Source organism: Aedes albopictus, chromosome 3 (genome assembly GCF_035046485.1).
Source record: "Aedes albopictus strain Foshan chromosome 3, AalbF5, whole genome shotgun sequence".
Lineage (NCBI taxonomy): Eukaryota > Metazoa > Arthropoda > Insecta > Diptera > Culicidae > Aedes > Aedes albopictus.
In genome coordinates this window covers 162,516,150-162,536,177 of record NC_085138.1, presented here as the reverse complement: position 1 = coordinate 162,536,177, position 20,028 = coordinate 162,516,150, and the positions used below count along the sequence as shown (strand labels likewise).

Genomic DNA, 20,028 nt, shown 5'->3' with positions numbered 1-20,028 from the left:
GCTTCCGACAGTATCTACACCGTTTCGGGCATGCGGATTCTCCCGAATGCCCAGTGTGCAATGGTTTAGAGGAAACGGCGGAACACGTTTTGTTCGTGTGCCCGCGTTTTCGCACAATGCGTGACCGCATGCTTGCCACATGCGGGGAGGATTCAACTCCGGACAACTTGGTCCAGAGAATGTGTAGGGATGAGATTAGCTGGAATGCCGTTTCAACGGCTATCACCCATATCGTCTGGGAGCTACAAAGGAGGTGGCGCGTGGACTCGGAGAATGGCTAGTCCAGATGCAGTACAAGAGGTGGTCCAGGGGTTCGAAGTCGGCTTCGTAGGTCATACCGGTGCCCTGCGGTCGAGATCGACCCTTACAGCGATTAAGTGGCCGCGGAGAGGAAGTCCCAGTAGCGGTGCTGTCGTGGCGTCAGTCTACTGGGTTGGATCTGAGCCCGCGGTTGGAAAGGGGTCCCCGGCGAGGGTCGGGGTAGGTGAGACCCTGCTGTCTGCAACCTACGGATGCAGCTGATAAGGCCTGAAGGGTAGTGATACCCTTGCCTTCAGCAGGTCAGATCGGGTTGCATGTGGGCATCAGTTCTTGATGTCCGCTCAGCAGTAGGGCGCGGGCGGGGTTGACCCTGCCCGCCTTCCGAGGACAAAGGGAGTGGCGAGGACCACTCGGGAAACTGGCTAAGCGCCAGCATGCTATCGTGATGGACTCTCCAGTGCGAGTCATCGATGTTCGTTGCTGCTAGGCTACGGCAGCTAACCTTGAGGGTGCGATATGCACTAGCCCCTCTCTGAAGCAATACCTTCTTGGTGGTTCCGGAGAGACGTAGGGTTTGGCGACCATAGGAATGTGTTTTAGTGGGTCGAGGAGAGAGTAGTCCTGGCTTCTACCGGCATTGTAGAAGACGGCCTCATCCCCACACTACCCTAACCTTCCTGTTAGGGTGTCTGATGAGCAGATTTATCCCCCTATGGTTTAGAAGGAAAAAAAAAAAAAGACCTCAGAACACACTCGGACTTGAAGAATGACTAGTTCAGCTGCGGTACAAGAGGTGGTCCAGGGTTTCAGAGTCGGCTTCGTAAGTCATGCCGGTGCCTTGCGGTAGAATCGACCCTTACTCGATTATATTTATATCCCCCAATAATCGATTACATTTTTAATGTATTTTCCCCAAATCTTAACACATGAATCTATATTATTCAACGAATGGCCGCAATTTAGCTGTATTTACTTGATTCAGAAGCACGAGGAATGGATAGAACAGGTATCCTTTGGGAGGACATGTCCTCTTTTTTCATTCCATATTCTACTGTCCTTCCTTAAATGTCTTCCTTTACCGATTCACCGACACAAAACTTTTTCGTAGATTGCAAAATTTAGCAAAACTTCCGCTACGGAACTGTGATCGACTAAGTGAAGTACTGGAACAAAAATCTAGCGACTGGACTTCGAACCTCGACGCCCTTGGATATTCTTCGATGATTTAGGTATTAACACTGCGACAGTTATATTCAAAAGAGATTTATTCCATATTTGTGAGTATTTATCTTATGTACTTTAACAATACAATTAGTTGAAAGTATTGGTATTCTTTAGTATTCGAGTTCAACCTTCACAAACCAAATATTATTATTGCAGAGATTTAGCCTTGGATTTAGCAATTTGGTCTAACAATATTTTTCCATAAACACCTACTAAATTTCTCAAGAAACCGATGCTTGAAACATTTCAATAGAGTCGTAAGGAGTGTTTCTAAATTAGTTGAAAAATGTTCAGGATGTTCTATTTTGAAGCAGGGTTGGTCATTTAATTTCGGCTCTCCTATTACAGTGATCACCAAACTGGTAATAAATTATAATATGGCCCTCTGAAATATTATATAACGGCAATTATATATTTTTTCCAATATTAATTCTTAGTGTATGCAAATTATTTAGTTGAATTAATGATTTTTGTTTTCTACTTAAGCATAAACGAACAACACTTTTATATAATTCAAGATTGCTTACTCTGAATTTATCCCAATTTTTTCAATTTTGGGCCAGTAAATAAATTAATCCCAAAAATATTGATACCATGTTAATTTCCTCAAAGTACTGAGTTTGAATTTTCTTTAACTGGATTCCGAAAAATATATGAAATTTTGGTGGGTGTGGATAATTTTCCAGAATATTGAAAATATGTTCCGATAATTTTCGAAACTGTATGCATGTGGGAGTAAGCAACGGACCACCAGCAGCAGAACGGCCGAGCCAGTTTGGAGGATTTCCAAAAAGACTCCTGTGAATAAGGAGTACTTGATAGAATTTCAGTAGGAATCCTTCGGAAGATTCCCAATGCAATTCTTGAAGATTTCCCGAAAGAATTCTAGAAGGACTTCAGGAAAGAAATCCGGAACAAACATGTAGGAGAATTTTGATTAGAGCATAAGGAAACTTATCGAGTGTAACCCTTGGTACAATGTCGTAAGAAGCATTGAAAAAACTCTAAGGGAAATTCATGGAAAAAGTTATCAGAAATCTGTAGAAGATTTGCGGTAAATGCCTCTGAAAATATTCTAGGATTAATACTATGAAAAACTCTGGGAGAAATTTTTTGAATAATTCCGGAAGATGACCCTGGAAGAATTCCGGATGGTAGGAACCTGTGTAAGAATTTAAAAAAGAAATCTACGGAAAGTTTTTGTGAAGAACTTTTTAAGAAAATCCAAAAGCATAAATGTTATAACTCCGAAGCAATTTTTACACATAAATCCGGGATGAATCTTTACAAGTGGACCCGTGGAAGAATACCGGAAGCATTTTCTGTGATAATTTCAAAATGAATCACTGGAAGTATTTTTAGAGAAATTTTTAAAGAATTCCGGGAAGAATCCTTAGCAGAATGTTAAGGGGAGCTAAATCCTGAAAATCTCTGAACATTTTCGAAAAAAATATTTAGAATATTTCTGGGAGAATCTCTGGAAGAATTTTGGGAAAAAATCTTGTAGATTTAAATAGAAAAAACTGCCTAAATGTGTTGGGAAAATGAAAGAAAGAAAAGGAAAAAGTTCCATCCAGGGTTAGAAATAACGGAACGAACTTCCAATGGTTTACATAGAAGAAAATCTGGGAAAATCCCTGAAAAATCGGGAAACAAACTTTGAAACAAATGTAAAAAAAAAATCCTTAGCTAGAAACCGGGAAATACCCGCAGAATTCGGAGAATTAACTGAATGAATTTACCGATATAACTTCAAGAAAACATCATGAGAAACTTGCGAATAGCGTCCCAGAGCGCATGGCGAGAGAAATTTATGAAATAAATCCGGGGACAATCAGAGAAAAAAAAACAAGCAAAATCCTGTTTCGAAGCAATGCCTGGAAGATTTTCGGAAGAAATGCCTGAAATAATAGTAAAAGGGAACTCAAGAATAATTCTTGAAAAAAAAAAAAACTTGGAAAAAATCCGCGAAGAATTGTGAATGAGTCTATGTAAAGTCAGGGAATAATTTATAGGAACAAAAATACCGGATGGATTCATTTTTTGTGGAAATTTGTGAACATAGTTCTGGGAGCATCTATAGGAGAACTCCTGGAGAAAACTCTGGAAGAATTCAATGGAATATTTGAGAGAAGAAGCTCGACAGGAAATTCCTTAAGAATGCCGGGAGAAGTTCTTAAAAAAAATCCGAAAAGAATCTTAGCACATTTTTCGAGTAAGATTTTTTGAAAATATGTCATGTAAAAGTCGTACAGTATTCTTGAAAGACTTCTCGGATTTACAATGTCTGGGTTAATTCCCTGTTAAATATTGAAAAAAGAGTTCCGAAATAAATCTCTAGAAAAAAGTGGTATATTTCAGGAGAATTTTTAATTAGCATCTTTACAAGAACTTCGAGCAGAAATTCTTGGACGAATTCCGGAAGAAACCTGGGTAAACTTGAAAAACCTCCTAGAGGAATTCTTGGAAGAGCTTGAACTGAAATCTGTACAAGAATACCGAGAAAATTTTGAATTAATGACTCTTTATTATGGGGATTTTCTGCACGAGGCAGGTTTATCGCCGAGCAGTGCTTCCCAAACTGTGCGCCGCGGCGCCCTGGTGCGCCGCGAACCTTTCCCAGGTGCGCCGCAGGATTTTGGCTTTTGCGACGAAACAAAAAAAAAAAAAACAAACCCTTTATATGTATTGCGTAACACCTTTTTTTTTTATTAGTAAAACTAGTGTCGCTCACATTTTTTTTAATCTTTCCTGACTCTCCGATTGTTCTATAGAATTTCTGGTATCCTTTTCAAACATTTCAATTGAAACCACATTTGAAAATTTCAAGTTTTTGAAATTTTTTTTGGAATTCTTAAGCTTCAGCTTAACTTTTGATTTTACTATAACTTGTTCAAAGTTTTTAATTTCAAGAACATTATTTACGTTCTTTTCAGAATAATTACAAGGTCTTTGGAACAGCTTAGCGGCATGCAGGTTTGCCGATCTGATAGTGTGAAGAGCTAGTTTTGACCTTTTTGAACCGGACTGTTTCATCAGTACTGCTGCAACCTCACTGAGCTCGAATAAGTTTGTTATGCTCGGTTTCATCAATGGGGTTTACTTATGGCCAATCCAGGCTCAAATGGTTAAGTTGAAATTTATAAAAATAAGTTCAAACAAAGCCCATCTGGCAGGTCTTTACAATCTATTCAATTTCGGCAAACTGGGCGAAATTTTCCAAAATAAATAAAAGTGTTGCTTTGCAATTTCCGCAAAAAGTTGAAGCTTTGGTCAAGTTCAGTGTAGTCTTTTTCATTCAATAAGAATTCTTTAATTATTGCAAACGCTTTAGAATTTTCGGCTGAATTGTTGAAATTTAGCAGCTTGTTTTACCTTTACATGTGAGTTTCTTATTATTTTTAAAACTTCTATGATGAAATCACTATGATTTATGAAATCTTACAAATATTTAAACTAGCTTTGAGAAATTAATTTAAAAAATAGTAAGTTTTCCAAATATTGAATTCTGAAAACATGATAAGAAGTGTTTCACGATTTTGTCTTGCACACTGTAAAGTGAAAGTTGCCCAAAATTAAAAAAAAACTTTGTTAAAAACTTTGGTGCGCCGCGACATTTTTGGAAATGTCAAAGGGCGTCGCGATAGCAAAAAGTTTGGGAACCTCTGGCCGAGGGGGTAAATCATTGAGAAAATGCCGAGATAAATTTCGGGAAGCTTTTCGAATAGAGATACTGTAAAAGTTCCGAGCAAAGTTGTTTCAAGTATTTTTGAAAATAATTACTTCAAGCATTCCGTTTTTTTTTAAGAATTACTTCAAGCATTCCGGGAGCATTCTCTGGAATAACTTTAGAAAGATCCCTTGAAGCCATTTCCGGAAGAAGCCCTTAAAATTTCGGAGAGAAATCTGTAAGCAATTCCGGGAAGAATCCTTAGAATGAGATATGACAGTAAACCCTAGAAGAGCTTCAAAAAGCATCTCTGAAGGAATTGAGGGAAAAAAGTTGTGGAAGAGTTTTAGAAGGAATCTAAATTCAAGAGAAAATTTAGGAAAACATCCGGAACGAATTCTTTACTTTTGAGGATTCCGGTAGAAAACCCGGGAAGAATTTCGTTAGAAATTTCTGAAAGAATTCTGAAATGTATCTTATTAGGATTATTGGAAGATGGAATCAAAATAGTTGCAGCATGATTTCGTGTAAGAATTCCGGTATAAATTCCCTGGAACAACTCTCGGTTGAGTTGTGGGAGGAGTTCTGAGAAAAATTCCATAAATTCCATGTAACACTTCCGTAAGTAATAACCTGAAGAATTTCGGGAGATTTTCAGATATTCATGTGGAATAATTCTGGGAAGAATTAATGGAAGACGGAAGAAAATTGTAGAAAAAATACCAGGTGCAATGCTTGGAGAAAGTTTCCTGGGAAAGTTTCGAGAAGAACCAATGAGAAATTTTCAAGTGGAGACTCTAGGAGAGCTGAGGAACAAAGCCAAGCCAATAAAGTAAAAAAAAAGAATCTGGAAAAAAATGCCAGATATCAGACGAAGATTTCAGTGAGATGTCTGAGTTCCGGAAGATGTCTCTAGGGTATTTCCAGGGAGAAATGTTTGTAAAAACCGGGATATAGCTTATTTAAAATTCCTGGAAGAATTCCAGGAGACTTCTCTGGAAGATATTTGAAAGTCTTTGGAAGAATTTTGAAAGGAATCTCTGAAATAATTCCGAAGGGAATTCCCGAAAGAATTCAGGAAAAAATCATTAGAAATATTCTGAAAGATGCTACTGAATTAATTCCGGAAAGAATTCCAGGAAGAATTCTGGTTGGAATCCCTGTAAGATTTTTTTTAATTGTTCATTAATTTATACATTTCTTCCTAGATTTCTTCTTTAATAATCAATTTCATTATTTATTTAAATTTTTATTCAATTTATTAATATATTTTCAATTCCTTATTTATTTTTGTTAACTTATTGATTGATTGATTTATTTATGTATGTATTTAATTTTTAATTTATTTATTCATTTGTTTATTTATTGATTTATTTATTTTTTATTTATTAATTGGTTTACTGATTTCTAAATTTATTTATTGAATTCTCTTTTATTTTTATTTTATTCATATAGAGAGAAATTTCTGGAGAAAATTGCCAGATATCAGAAGAATATTTGTGGAAGATGTCTGAATTCCGGAAGATGTCCCTAGGGAATTTCCGGGGAGAAATATTTGTTAAAAATCGGGGAGTAGCTTATTTAAAATTCAATAATAAATCTTTGGCAAGATTATGGGCTGCAGAGCGATTCTCGTAGAATTATCTAATAGGCGTTTATGAATTGTAATATTGTTGTCTACTTTGAAAATGTACTTGCGTTAAATTAATTAGGTATGAATTATTCCATAGTATAGACCAAAAGTGTGCGTAAGGAACTGTGTGCGATTCAGATTTCAAGATCAAGGTGAGAAATTGTGCTCTTTGTGCCAGTTTTTATGCTTTTTGTCTCGACAGTTTGGCTTCAATCTCAATCCCACAGATCTGCGCTCCCAAGCGCAATAGCTTCCTTCCCCAACGGACGGAGAATACCCGGCAACCGCCAGAGAGCCAGAAGCGGATGGATCCGTATTCACATCAGTCCAAGAAGGCCCGGGGACCTTCAGGTGGACGAAGTCCACGATCTGGTATGCCAATTGATCTGTAGGGAGCTGTCAACAGCCGAAAAAAGCGCCACTGCGAATCGGCAACCGCTGTTGCGATCACCGAGCTGACGAACCGATCAACGAACGCCGCCATCAATCAGCCAAGCCGCCGGTGAGTCAACGACCCGGCCTGCAGGTCATCGACAGCAAAGGCTCGTAAGCGGAATAGATCGGTGAGTCAACCATTCCTTTTTTTGTTGAGAAGTGCGGCGTCCGCTGTGGGCGCCACGGAGGACCTTTTTTGCCAGTCAAAGACTGAGGATGACGTGCTGAAAAGCCAACGAACACGTTTTTGAAGATCGGAATTTCCTCCGACGACGTCTTGGCCCAGTGAAAATCCGTGCGTCTTTGGCACCACTGCAAGAAGCTTCGTCACCAGGAGCGCAGACAAATACGAAGCTGAGCATCCGTCAAGTGACGTCACGTAGAGCGTAGAGCACTGATCACAGATTAGGAGATAGGGAGTAGCTAAAAACGCACACAAGCTAGGAAGATGGAAATAGAGAACGAACACAAATACACACTATGAGTAAAGATGAATTGTAATAAACTTGTATGTTACCCTAGTAATTAAGCCCATATGAATCGTTTCGTCTCGTTAAAGCCCCACATAAATATGTGTTCTGAGTTTCCTTCCTAGAAATTTGATTGTTCAATTATATTTTAACATCACTGCGCGGTTTGATGTAGCTTAGTTTCCTGTCCTCCACATGTCGAGTTTGATTGGGTTGTCTTATGAGTGTCTTCCAGCTCAGTGAGGGATCTGGTGGCGAGAGGAGAGAGTCTGCCAGTGATGAGAACTTCTCTTCAGTGAGATCGTAGGGGTTCAGGTGAGATCTCTCACCGTCATCTCTGAGTGTCGCCGTGATTGTGCTGTTATGTAAAAAGGTATTTCCCGTTTGGCCGTTTTAGATCGTAGCCAGCTCGCTCGATCCATGAATCCTTTCCAAGAAATTAGATGGACTCGCCCTTTGGGAGTCTCATCCGGGTAATTTGAAATTGGGCGCGTAGTCTCCTTTCGAGGAGTGGCGTATAAGCCACGTTATTATACTAGATCGTCCAGCAGCGGCTGCAAACTATGATAGAAAGACTGAAACTATGGGTGCAATTTAACAGAAAATCGCTTGCTGTCCGAACTCGCTAACGCTCGTCGGACTTTAAAGGGGGATACCATCTCTGTTCGCATTATACCGAGCAAATTCTTAGATCTGTGGATTGCCTAGAACCAAATCAACGCTGTTACGGCGCGTCGGATTTCGGAAACTTCGGCGGCCTTCTACCGCCTCAGTTCCACAATTCTCTATGCGCTTCGCCGCATGGCTCTACCGGTACTTTTAACTGGAATTGCATTCAAGTTAATTGCTCGTTGTTTCGTATTTATTGCTAAATTTTCAATTGCTTTTTATTTGATGATTTTCAAGTGGGAATTTTGAAATTATTTATGGAAAAATCAGATTTATTAATGGATAATTTAAACTCTTTGGGGAAAAATATGTAGTTATTGCAATTATTGAATTTTTCGTGGAAATTTCGACATTTTTATCGCTGGAAAATCGATTATTTATGGGAAATTTTGATTTATTTATGCACTTTTTGATTTGTTTATGGAAATGTTGTAGTTTATCATTGCTCCCACCCCAATTTCTGATTTTGTTATGGAAAATGGTCACTTATTTATGAGTCGTTTATATTTTAGCCGTCTCTCTTCATGGTGGTCACGTATTTTTAGATCGAACACAATTTTTCATTATTTTCTGGCACTGCACCATAATATTAAGATAAGCACAAATTAGCATAGGTTTTCATTTGACGGTGACCTATGGCCTACAAAACATTAACATTCTTTTGCCGTTATCGCAGATAAAAATCAAATCTTTTTATCAGCTTTCTTCTTCACAGATAAAACACTTGCCACACACCTCACGTCGAATCCAACAAAAACTAACCATCGGGCTGCTTGTTGAGGAACCACAGCCCATTGCCCAGGATCGGAAGCGCCGGTGGTCCCGAGTATTGGCCGGAAACCTCCAAAGTTCTGGCAAACTTCCGGTAGATCGTCCACGCCAAGCACGGGACGACCAACAGCGCCAGCAGGAACCACATCGCGGCGTTCGTCGGTACAAAATTTTATCACTCGCACAGAGAGCTCGATAATTCACACGACGACGCCAGGCAGCTGATTGCAAAAATTGAGTTAACCCGCGTCGACCGCCCGGCTGCGACTAAACCAAACGGAAAAACTTCTCGGCTAGGTGGTTTGCACATGTGGTAGAAGGTGTTCAACTGCACCGGCTGGGGCAAAGGTGGCTCGTGAACGCGTGCAACTTGCGGGCAGCTCGCCTTTGCCTAGTCATACGTTAGGTTAGAATAGAGTTTTTGTTCTAATGACGACGCGCTTCAATTTACTTGGAATTTTCCTTCCTTGTGGATGATGCTTAGCAGCGTTGATCTGATCCCCGGTGTACGTTCATCGTGTGTTCATTCCTCTTCACGTGTTGCTTTTAGGTAGTCTGAGCTGCTGATGCGATAATTACTTGTGCTGCACTCTAGCACGCTACAATGCCATGTGCTTGTCGGATATGAGAAGAATCCTTTAGATCTGCGTTAGTTACCTGCTTATCGCTTCCTCGAATTTCCTTATCGAATTTCCTCGACTTCCTTGGGCATGGTGTATCTTCTTGCCTGCTACACGATATACACATACAAAATGGTAATTAGCAGAGGAAGCTTCCAGTTAATAACTGTGGAAGTGCTCGGGCTTTATGTGACTTTATGTGATATGCATGCTTGTTGAGATTATGATGGGTACTTATACCTTATCGTGAAAGGGTACGCAGTAAATCTAGAGTAAGTTTTTATTATCTTCATTTTTTTTTTAATATGGCAATGTGATATATATTATTTGCAATCAATTCCTAAAAACTGAATATTTGTGTTTGATTTATTCTACACTCTGAACATTGTTATGGCAGGTTACAATATTTGTGAGATGAACATAGTACCTTAGAATGAATTCCCTTAGAAAGCTGCTAGTGCTAAAAATATTGTATGCAAGTTGAAGCGTACCCAAGCCTTGCGCTTCATTTATTGCAGCAGCTATTTTTTAATCGATCATTTGGAGGAAAACAAGTGCAACCACACACACCTTCTAATTTAGAATCTCTGTGCCAAAGTCAAGTTCAAATTGCTTGGCGCTGCATCGCTCATCACATCACGTCAGGCGATGCATCCAGTGGCGTAGCAAGGGGGGTGCGGAGTGTGCGGTCCACCCCGGGCCCCCGAGTTCAGAGGGCCTCAAAATCAGAGAAAGTTGCTAACACTAGTTCGAATCAAGTTTTTTAAAAAGCGATAGTTTGCGATGAGTATAAGTTCAATACTTGCAGATCTGCTGATGGGTATGTAGGGGCCCCTTCGTGATTATCAATAGTTTTTGGAATGGATCACACAGATGGCTAATTTGTAGTCCTATTGTTAACAATTTTAAATGTGAACATTTTATTCAAGTAGTTTAGTTAGTTTAGTTTTGATTAGTTTGATGATTACTCTTTTTACCTACAGGGGCCCCAAAATACAAAAAAAAAATGTGCTAGAAATTACAATTGAATTTTACGAAATTCAGTACTGATTTGGAAGTAAAATTCATGAACATTATGAAAACGTCCCTGATATCCTAACCACAGGACCAAACATAACTGTTAACATAGCTTAAGAAAATTCAGGGGCCCCATTCATGAAAATTACCGTATGCGTGATAATGTTTGCACCATCGTTAAATAACGTTCCAGTTTTACTTGTGAATACAATGTATTGGTTTTATTTGCATGCATTTAAGCTATAACTCATATAATAGTAGGCTGTGAATAAAAAGTGTTGATTTTCTTAGTTTAACACTTGCATAATGACTAAGTGGCAACCTAGCTCGTGATTTGTCCACGCGCAAGTGTCGAAAAGTGTCCGTGGTAGTGTCAAATCCAAGATTACCAATTTTTGAGTTTATTTATTTTTTTTATTTTGACATTGTCTAATGGTGTAGACATTGACACACGAACAGAATTTAATATAACTATTGATTCTGGAATTTGGTACGGATCGATAATTTTTCGGAAATCGAAAAAAAAACGGATGTTGCGTTCGGGCAAATTCAAAACTTTCTTATATGGCGCTACTCGTAGCTTCATGATGCTATTGGTAATAATGTAAGTTTTTTTTTCTATGGTCGAAGGATAATAAAGGCCACTGTTATTTTCCTTTTCGATATGCCATGCCGTTAAGTCGCTGATTTTGCGTTTCTTTGCCATTTTTCTCATTGAGCGCATATAATTCACTCAAATCTTCTTTTTGGTGGCAGCGATAGCCTTCTTAATTCATGTTAACCTTGGACGACCAGTGCACTATGGAGCGGCTCCATACAAACAGGTGGCCAAAAATATTTTCGCGTCATTTTTATAATGTCTTGCTCCTATTCGTAGGGTTTATGCCTGAAAAATATGAAAAACATGTTGAACAGGTTGTTTCAACACGACAGTTTCAAACAACATGAAATTACAAGGGCATTGCATACTTTTAGGCGTTTAAGGATTTCTGTTCCTATTTACAAAATGTATCGCAATTCGTAAAAACAAGCTTTGTTAAGAGATCCAAGGCCAGGTTTAGACTGCACTATGATTGATCTATCGAGAAAAGTGGCCATGACGACCAAATGTTTCCTCAGAGGTATTTAATGGCCAATAGGGTGATTTTATAAAGCAATATTTCAATCATCGCCGACAACATGATTGGAATTGCAGAATAGCAGCTAGTAGCAGCCAAATTTGATTTCAATGCCTCCCAGGGATCCTAAACAAAGACATAGAAATAGTCCCGAAGCGAAACTCAGCGAAACTTTTTTAGTATGGAACGGTTTGCATGGAATATTTTTTTAATTTTTTGATGTGGCATCATTTAATAGTTTTACAATCAACATTTCTACGTCTGATACGTCATTCGAAAGGTTTATAAGCAAGGTTTTAGAAACTACTTTAAAAGTTTGACATTTTTCATTTAAGCCGAAGACATGCAAAGTTGAACATATCATAAATTTTACCAAAAATTGGCAATGGTTTCATTCTGCTGCCAATATCTCGATAAGTATAGGGATTAGCAAACTAATATTCTAGGGTTTACTGGTCCAAGTGGTCTACTACCAACTACCGAACCTTAATCTCAAATTGAATAAAGTCAATTTTCGATTTTTGGCCACCTGAATCCCCTTAGTGCAGTGGACACCTTCGGGAATTTGCTTTTTTTTTTGGTCTAAGACCGTTTTACGGTTCTCCTGAACACTCCTGAAATGTCTTTTTAACATTTGCGCGTGGACAAGTCCCGACTACCGCTGCCACCCCTTCATGGTGCAAATGTTAAACTTAAGAAATCGGATTTTTTTTACCCGCAACCTATTGTGATATGAGTTAGAGCTTACGTGCATGCAATAAAAACCAAGACATTGTGTGTGCAGGTGATATGGGTACCTTATTTGTACGATGGTGCAAACATTATCACGCAAACGGTAAGATCTGAACACATGTCACGTCAAACCCGTAATAACAATCCAGCTTTTTACGCTGTAGTGAGGGGTGATTCATTTTTGACGGATCTTGCCGACAGCCCTTGCAGCATCACAGTTGCCGAAAATTTCAGTTCATTGCTCCAGATTTGTCAAAAATTTTCACCTGTTGTTACCATTGTTACCAGCAAAACAAATACAATGCGGCGTCCCTAAAAAAATAGTTGCAGTATTGAAAGAATTGCCTGAAGATTTCCGGAACCGATTTGGTGGGGAAATTCTTAGTAGGATTCTTGGATGAAAATGGTGGAAGATCCCCAAAAATAAACTCCAGGAAGTTTCTACTCCTCTCTACTCCGATTCCTTCGGATCGGGAGCATTAGGAGTTACTTCTTGGGATTACCTCCAGATGTTGAATTGTTGGAGGTTTTATTGGTTCATAAGGATTGAAAAAAAAAATACCACAGGATTCTCGGAATGATCTGCTTTACAATTCCGCGAGGGAAACTGCTGGAGATTTCTAGGAAGGAAATAGTAAACTTGTTCAGTGGGGATTTTAGATTCCTTCAGAAGTTCGCTATGGAGATTCCATCTGAAATTCCCATCAGAGATTTCCCATGATATTCGACCGGAAATTTATCCAGTAATTCCCTGCGGGAACTCCTCCAGAAACTCCCACCGAGGATTGGTTCAGAAAGTCCAACCGATGATTTCCCCAGGAAGTGTAATCAGGGATTGGTGCAGGAATTCCCTCCCGATTCCCTTAGTGGGATTTCCTGGAGCAATCATCTGTAGAAATTCGTGAAGCTATCTTCGGTGAGAATTCCTGATGTAATCCTAAACGGACACCTACACGACCCACAACCCGGTGACAAAGAGGAGTAAATCCGTAGCTACAGACGGAAATTCAAGAAAAGTCCATGTTTCGGAAGGGAACCTGGTCAAATAGGAAGCGAAGGTATTCCAGATTCGCAGAGTGACTCCGATGAACATATCGTGCCAAACAGAACAGCCGGGAATCCCGCGTGTAACCCTGGTCAGTGAAGCGAAACCACACCAAGATCATGAGGACAAAGTGAAGCTGTTCCGGGTCCGCATATTACAACTCGTGCAATTCCGGCATTGTTGGGACGATCGGGCAGCAGCAAGGCACCAGGCAGCATCATCACGGCCCCCGCACTGACACCATACACTAATTAGGGCCATATGGACGATAGGAATGTCGTAATAAAATACTTCAATCGTAATCCATTGTTTTTCGTCGTCTTGCGAAGCCTCGGCGGTAAAAGTGAACCAGGAGTCTACAGTTTAAGGTGGCGGGCAACGATCAAAAATCTAAAACGAAATAAATTTTGAATTTCGACAAATGTTATTTACTGGCCGGAAAAGTTCATGGTGAAAATGTTTGACATTTCGGGAGCAATGAACTGAAATTTTCGGCTACTGTGATGCTGCAAGGGCTGTCGGCAAGATCCGTCAAAAATGAATCACCCCTCACTACAGCGTAAAAAGCTGGATAGTTTGACGATTATTTTTGCTCTCGTATAAAAAAACAACTGCAATCAACGTATTCAAACTATTTCATCAAGTATTTCTTTCCAAATATTCATTGAAGATTTCTGCGGGAATTCCTTTGAGCAAGGTAAATACTGGCCTTGCCTTCGGGAATAACTTTTATAATTTGTATAAAGTTGGGCATTTTTTTCATTATCGTACAAATTCGGCCGAAGGGTCTCAGATTTTCATGAAACTTTTTCCACAAACAGGGCTCATGGATATATGAACAAAAAAAAATTGAGGAAAATTCAGGGTCGCCTATTTTCCCGGAAAACTCAGACGGAAATGTTTTGTTTTCCCCTGACACTACTTACTTTGAAAAATCATAAATCAAGAACAAAGCATCGTAGAAACAAAGTTTTTTTTTTAAAAGAAAGCAAATTTTCTCAGAAATCAAAAAAAATATATGAACTAGAAAAAGTTTCCCACAAAATTTTCCACAGTTGAGAAAATTCGTAAAGAAAAGCCGGAAAAACTATGCCCGAACTCGTGGAAAATTTTCGAAAGAATATTTTTGTGAAGGTTATTTCATAAGCTTCAATCGCTGAAATTTTCGGAATGCACAATTTTCCGTTTTTGAGTTATGGCCAATTTTGTTGAAAAATGTCCAACTGTGCCATAAAAGCCTTTTCTTCGAAAAATCATAACTCAAGAACGAAGCATCGTAGAAACAAAGTTTTTCTCAGGAATTAAAAAAAAATATGAGGCGGAAAAAGTTTTCCACAAAATTTTCCACCGTTGAGAAAATTTATAAAGAAAAGCCGGAAAAACTATGTCCGAACTCGTGGAAAATTTTCAAAAATATATTTTTGGGAATGTAATTTTATGAGCTTTGATTGCTGGAATTTTTGGAATGTACTTTTTTCTTGTTACTGATTACAATTATGTGAAAATGACCATGTAAGCCTATATTATATGGGCATTTTTCACAAAATTTGCCATAGCTCAGGAATTAAGTGCATTCCAAAAATTTCAGCGATTAAAGTTTATGAAGTTACTTTCTCAATTTTTTTTCAAAATTTTCCACGAGTTCGGACATAGTTTTTCCGGCTTTTCTTTATGAATTTTCTCAACGGTGAAAAATTTTGTGGAAAACTTTTTCCATTTCATATATTTTTTGGATTTCTGAGAAAATTTGCTTTTATTTTCTAGAAAAAAAACTTTGTTTCTACAATGCTGTTCTTGAGTTATGATTTTTCAAAGTAAGTAGTGGCAGGGGAAAACAAAAAAAAATCACCTGAGTTTTCCGGGAAAATAGGCGACCCGGAATGTTCCTCAATTTTTTTTGTTCATATATCCATGAGCCCTGCATGTGGAAAAAGTTTCATGAAAATCTGAGACCCTTCGGCCTAAACCCGTACGGTAATAAAAAAAAATCCCCAGTTACTTCAAAGAGTTCTGCAAAAATTCCTCTAAGATTAACTTCAGAACTTTTTTCAGGGATTGCATCAGAAATTCTTCTAAGTATTGATTCAGGAATACTCACAATGATACCTGCAAGCTTTTCTTCAGGAACTTTTCAAGAAATCCTTCAGGAATTGCTTTATGATTTTTTTAGGAATTTCTACAAGCATTATTTCAGAAATATTTCTTCGAATTCCTTCTTAAAGTCCATTAAGGATTGTTTCATGAAGTCTATCAAGGAATCCTTTAGATCACCCTTAAGGAATTTCTCCAAGGATTCCTTTAGATTAAAAGGTTTCTCCAAGAAGATATCTTGAGGGTGTTCCGCATAGAAAATATAATGAATATAATTCGGAGATCATGTTCGGAGGCATACGTGAATGGATCCTTGGGAGATTTTCGAAAGAAATTTTGAAAAAATGCTTGCAGGAATTTTTGGAGGAATTTTTAAAGGAATCTTTGGAGAATCGTCTAGATGAGTTCCAAGATGTATTCGGAATGAATCATGATTTTTGAGGTATCTTTGATGACATTCTTGAAGGATTACTACAGTACTATGAAGTAGTACTAGAAGTACTAGGAATACTTTGAGGATTTACGTAAAGGATTCCTGAAGAAATTTTGAAAGCAAGCGGACTTTTAGAGGAATTTATGATTAAATACCTAGATTATCTCTCAAAAAATCAATGGCGGAAGCCCCAAAGAATTCCTCTCGAATTCTTTGGAGCAAATTAAAAAATAATCTTCAAAAGAATTCCTATATATTTTCTTGGAGGAATTTCTGTAGGAACCCTTCCCAAGCAACACACATGTTATAATAGAGTTACGGCAGCGCAAGTTTTGGTTGTATAGAAGTTTATTTGACGTAATTCTAACATTGTGTTGAAATAACGTAAAATGAACTTCTATACAACCAAAACTTGCGCTGTCGTAACTTTCATATAACATGTGTGTTGCTTGGGTTTGGGGATGTGTTCATCCTTGTAGGGATATCTGAAGGAAAACTTTGAGAAATCCCTGAACGAATCTTTGTAACGTAGGTTGAAAAAATCCTTGAAGAAAAAGTTTAAATCTCCACTGGAATTTTGATGGAAATCTTAATGGATTTCTCTGGAAAATTTCTAAAGTGATTATGTGGAGTAGCCCTAAAGGAATCGTTTGTGGAAATTTTTAAGATACTTTTTATGGAACTATTGGGAATATACATTATTAAAGAAATTCGCTCAGAAACGCTTGGAGGAGTTTCTGAAGCAATCGCTGTGGCAACTTTCGAAGGAAATCTTTTAAGAAAACGTTGAAGTAAATGCTAGATTAATCGTAAAAAATATCCAATATAGAATTCTTGGAGTAGAATACCTAAAGGTTTCATTGAAAAAATCCCAGTAGAATTTATTGGAAGAATTTCTGTGAGAATTATTGGAAAATTTTTTACATTCTTTCATTACAATTTTTGAACTTTTTCATTGGAAATTTCTTTTGGATCTTTTTCAGTAATTACTTTGAAAATTAGTGCAGCAATTCGTTAAGGAATATCTTAAAAAAATATTTAGAAATCCCTTCAGCAGCTACTCTGAAAATTTAGTCCGGAAATACCTTTTATGAATTTTTTTTTCTGAATTCATTCTACATTATTTCTAGAAAATTTCTTTGGCAATTCTTTTGAAAACTGTCTCAGTTATTATGTCAAAAACTGAGCTCGCTATTCCATTTGGTAAATAAAAATAGTTTTTTTTCTCCGTTAGAAGTCTCGATGAAAATTTCTGCAGCAACTCTTTTGAGAAATTGTTAAGCAATTCCTTTGGAAATTTCTTTAATCAATTATCGGAAATGCTTCAGCAATGGCTTTGCGGAATTCTTCAGATTTTTATTGCTATGAAAATTTCATCAGAAATTTCGTCTGCAACTTTTTGCCTTTTTTGACAAATCGTTTGAAAAATCCATTGCTAATTACTTTGGGAACAACTTTCACACTCTTCTGGAAACTTCTTTACCATTTTCCACGGGAATTGATTGGTTTATTTATTTGGCATTTACTTTGGAAATTAATCTGGCGATTATTCTTGTTTTTCTTTTGAAGGATGTTTTCGAAAACTGTTTCGGCGATTCCTTCGGAATTTGATTAGGTAGGCTCAGTGTACCAGTTATGGCTATAGTACCTCAAATTCGCCATAGTTGATTTTCAACTTTTAACGATGCAAATCATCAAGAAAAAATATGTGAACGATAGATCACGTTCATAAAAGATAATTCCACTCATTCAAATTTCACATTTTGCTCAAATTATGATAGAAATAAATCATTTTCCTTAAAATTTCGGCTTCCTTGCACCCTATTTCGCCACAGTGTACCAGTTATGGCAAATCCCATAAGGAATGCATGTAAATAGTGCGAAGTGGAACCCAAATTAATAAATGTGTCCATAACTGGTACAGGGTTCCTATCATTGGCACACGCCGTAATAAATAGTAAAAGTGGGTTTGGCTCAGATTTTATATTTTTTCTGTAAAGTATGAAAACAAATCTATCATTTGACATATCGACGACATTCGTCGGTCTTCTTCTTATTTTTGTAGAAGTAGTTTTCCTTAGGTAGTGCGATAACTGGTACAGGCACCCTAATTCTTTTGTAAATTTCTTGGAATTGATTTGGGAAATTATGTTTGAAAATATCTACAGCATTACTTTTCGAAATTCTTTATTCAATTACTTTGAAAATTTATTAGGGAACTCCTACGGGATAAGTATTGTTGGAAGTTCATTGAAAGTTTCACCGGCCGTCCCTTTGCTGATATATCTGACAATTATCTTTGCAATTCATTCAATAGTTCCTTTAGAAATTCATTGGACAGGTACTTTGAAAATTCCTTAGACAATTTGTGTGTACATTTAAGTGGCAATTTTTTTGAAAACTTCTTTGGTAATTCCTCAGAAAATTCTTTTGGAAATTCCTCTGGAAATTTATTTTGATACTTCCTTACGGAACTCCGTCGGTTATCATGTTTAAAGTTACATGAGATATACTCTTGTGAATTTCAAAAAAAAAAATCCGCGAATTTACAACAAAGAAAATAAAAATTCACAAAGCAATTTCTAAAAATGTGTTACGATATTTCAATAGAATTTCTTGGAGGAACTTCTGTGAGAATTCTTGAAAGATTCTTGAAAGAATTCTTATATTTGTTGAATGGCTTTTTGGAGAAATTTCTTTAGCATTTCTTGAAAAACACTCAAAGCATCCTCTGAAGGAATTCCTAAAGAATTTCTTGGAGGCACTAGTGTTAGAATCTTCTAAAAAAATCTTGCAGGAGTAATTAAACAAATACATGAAGAAATCCTTGCTCCCGAAAGATTTTTTGTACAATTTTTTTTAAATACCTGGGAAAATCAGTTTAAGCATGAAATAAATTTAGGAAATTGTAAGAGAATAATTGAACAAATTGTGAAAGAATCTTTGGAGAAATCGCAAGACCATTTATTTAATGAACTACTGAAGACACCATTGGAAAATTCCTGAAGAAAGTTAAGGAGAAATTTCTAAAAGCCTCTTTTAAGAAATCCCTTTAGAACTTTGAATAAAACCATGGAAAAATTCCTAAAGCAACCCCTGAAAAAATCCCAAGTAATCCTCGTTGAATCGTTGAAAAAAATTAAATAAATTAAACAACAAGGAATTTCTAACAGGATCCTTGAAGAAATTCTCAAAAAATCTTTTGATAATTTTAAAAGGGCTTTTTTTGAAGACATAATTAATAATTCCTTGGAAAAAAAATCCCGTAGGAATTCTTGAAGCGATTCCTGAAGAATTCCCGATGGATATCCTCTATGAAATCTTTACTTTGCATTAATCACTTAAGGGATAGATAGGCATTCTAGAATTCCTGCAGAAAGTGGCAAACGAAATATAACAAAAATTGCGTAATCAATCGGTGTCGTAATCACTTTGTTTTCGAATAGGATGAGTTTGGGATTGTAAGATTACCAAGAGAATGTTGACCCTACCAGGAATTCCCATTCATTTTTTTAACGATTTTTTGGAGGAATTTCTAGAAGTATCATTAATAAATGCTTGAAAAATTCTTGACTGAGATGCTTTATGGAAATTAAGAATGATTTTCCAAAAGGTTTCTCGAAAGAGTTTTGATGGAGTCTTTTAAAAAATCGCAAAAATTATGGAGTCTTACAAAAAATTGAAATCCTCAAAGGAGTTTCCAGAGGAATGCTACACAGATAAAAATAATGAGATTTTCACGTCATGTAAACTTTATTTTACTCATGTAAACTTAATGTTATGATGATTTACATGACATATCATGTAAATTTGTGTTATATGTCATGTAAACTCTCAGA

General features: G+C 37.2%; 2 protein-coding genes across 2 annotated transcripts in view; both read right to left on the bottom strand.

Annotated features, from left to right (window-relative positions):
• LOC134291270 (uncharacterized) overlaps nt 1–20,028 on the bottom strand; it is a 210,420-nt gene that overhangs the window by 69,576 nt on the left and 120,816 nt on the right. The gene's annotated exons all lie outside the window — the stretch shown is intronic.
• The window catches only part of LOC109422534 (uncharacterized), a 55,241-nt gene that overhangs the window by 11,754 nt on the left and 23,459 nt on the right, over nt 1–20,028 (bottom strand). The window contains exon 6 of the mRNA XM_062843024.1: nt 9,125–9,300. Coding sequence (XP_062699008.1) covers nt 9,125–9,300 — 176 coding nt within the window. The remainder of the gene's footprint in view (nt 1–9,124; nt 9,301–20,028) is intronic.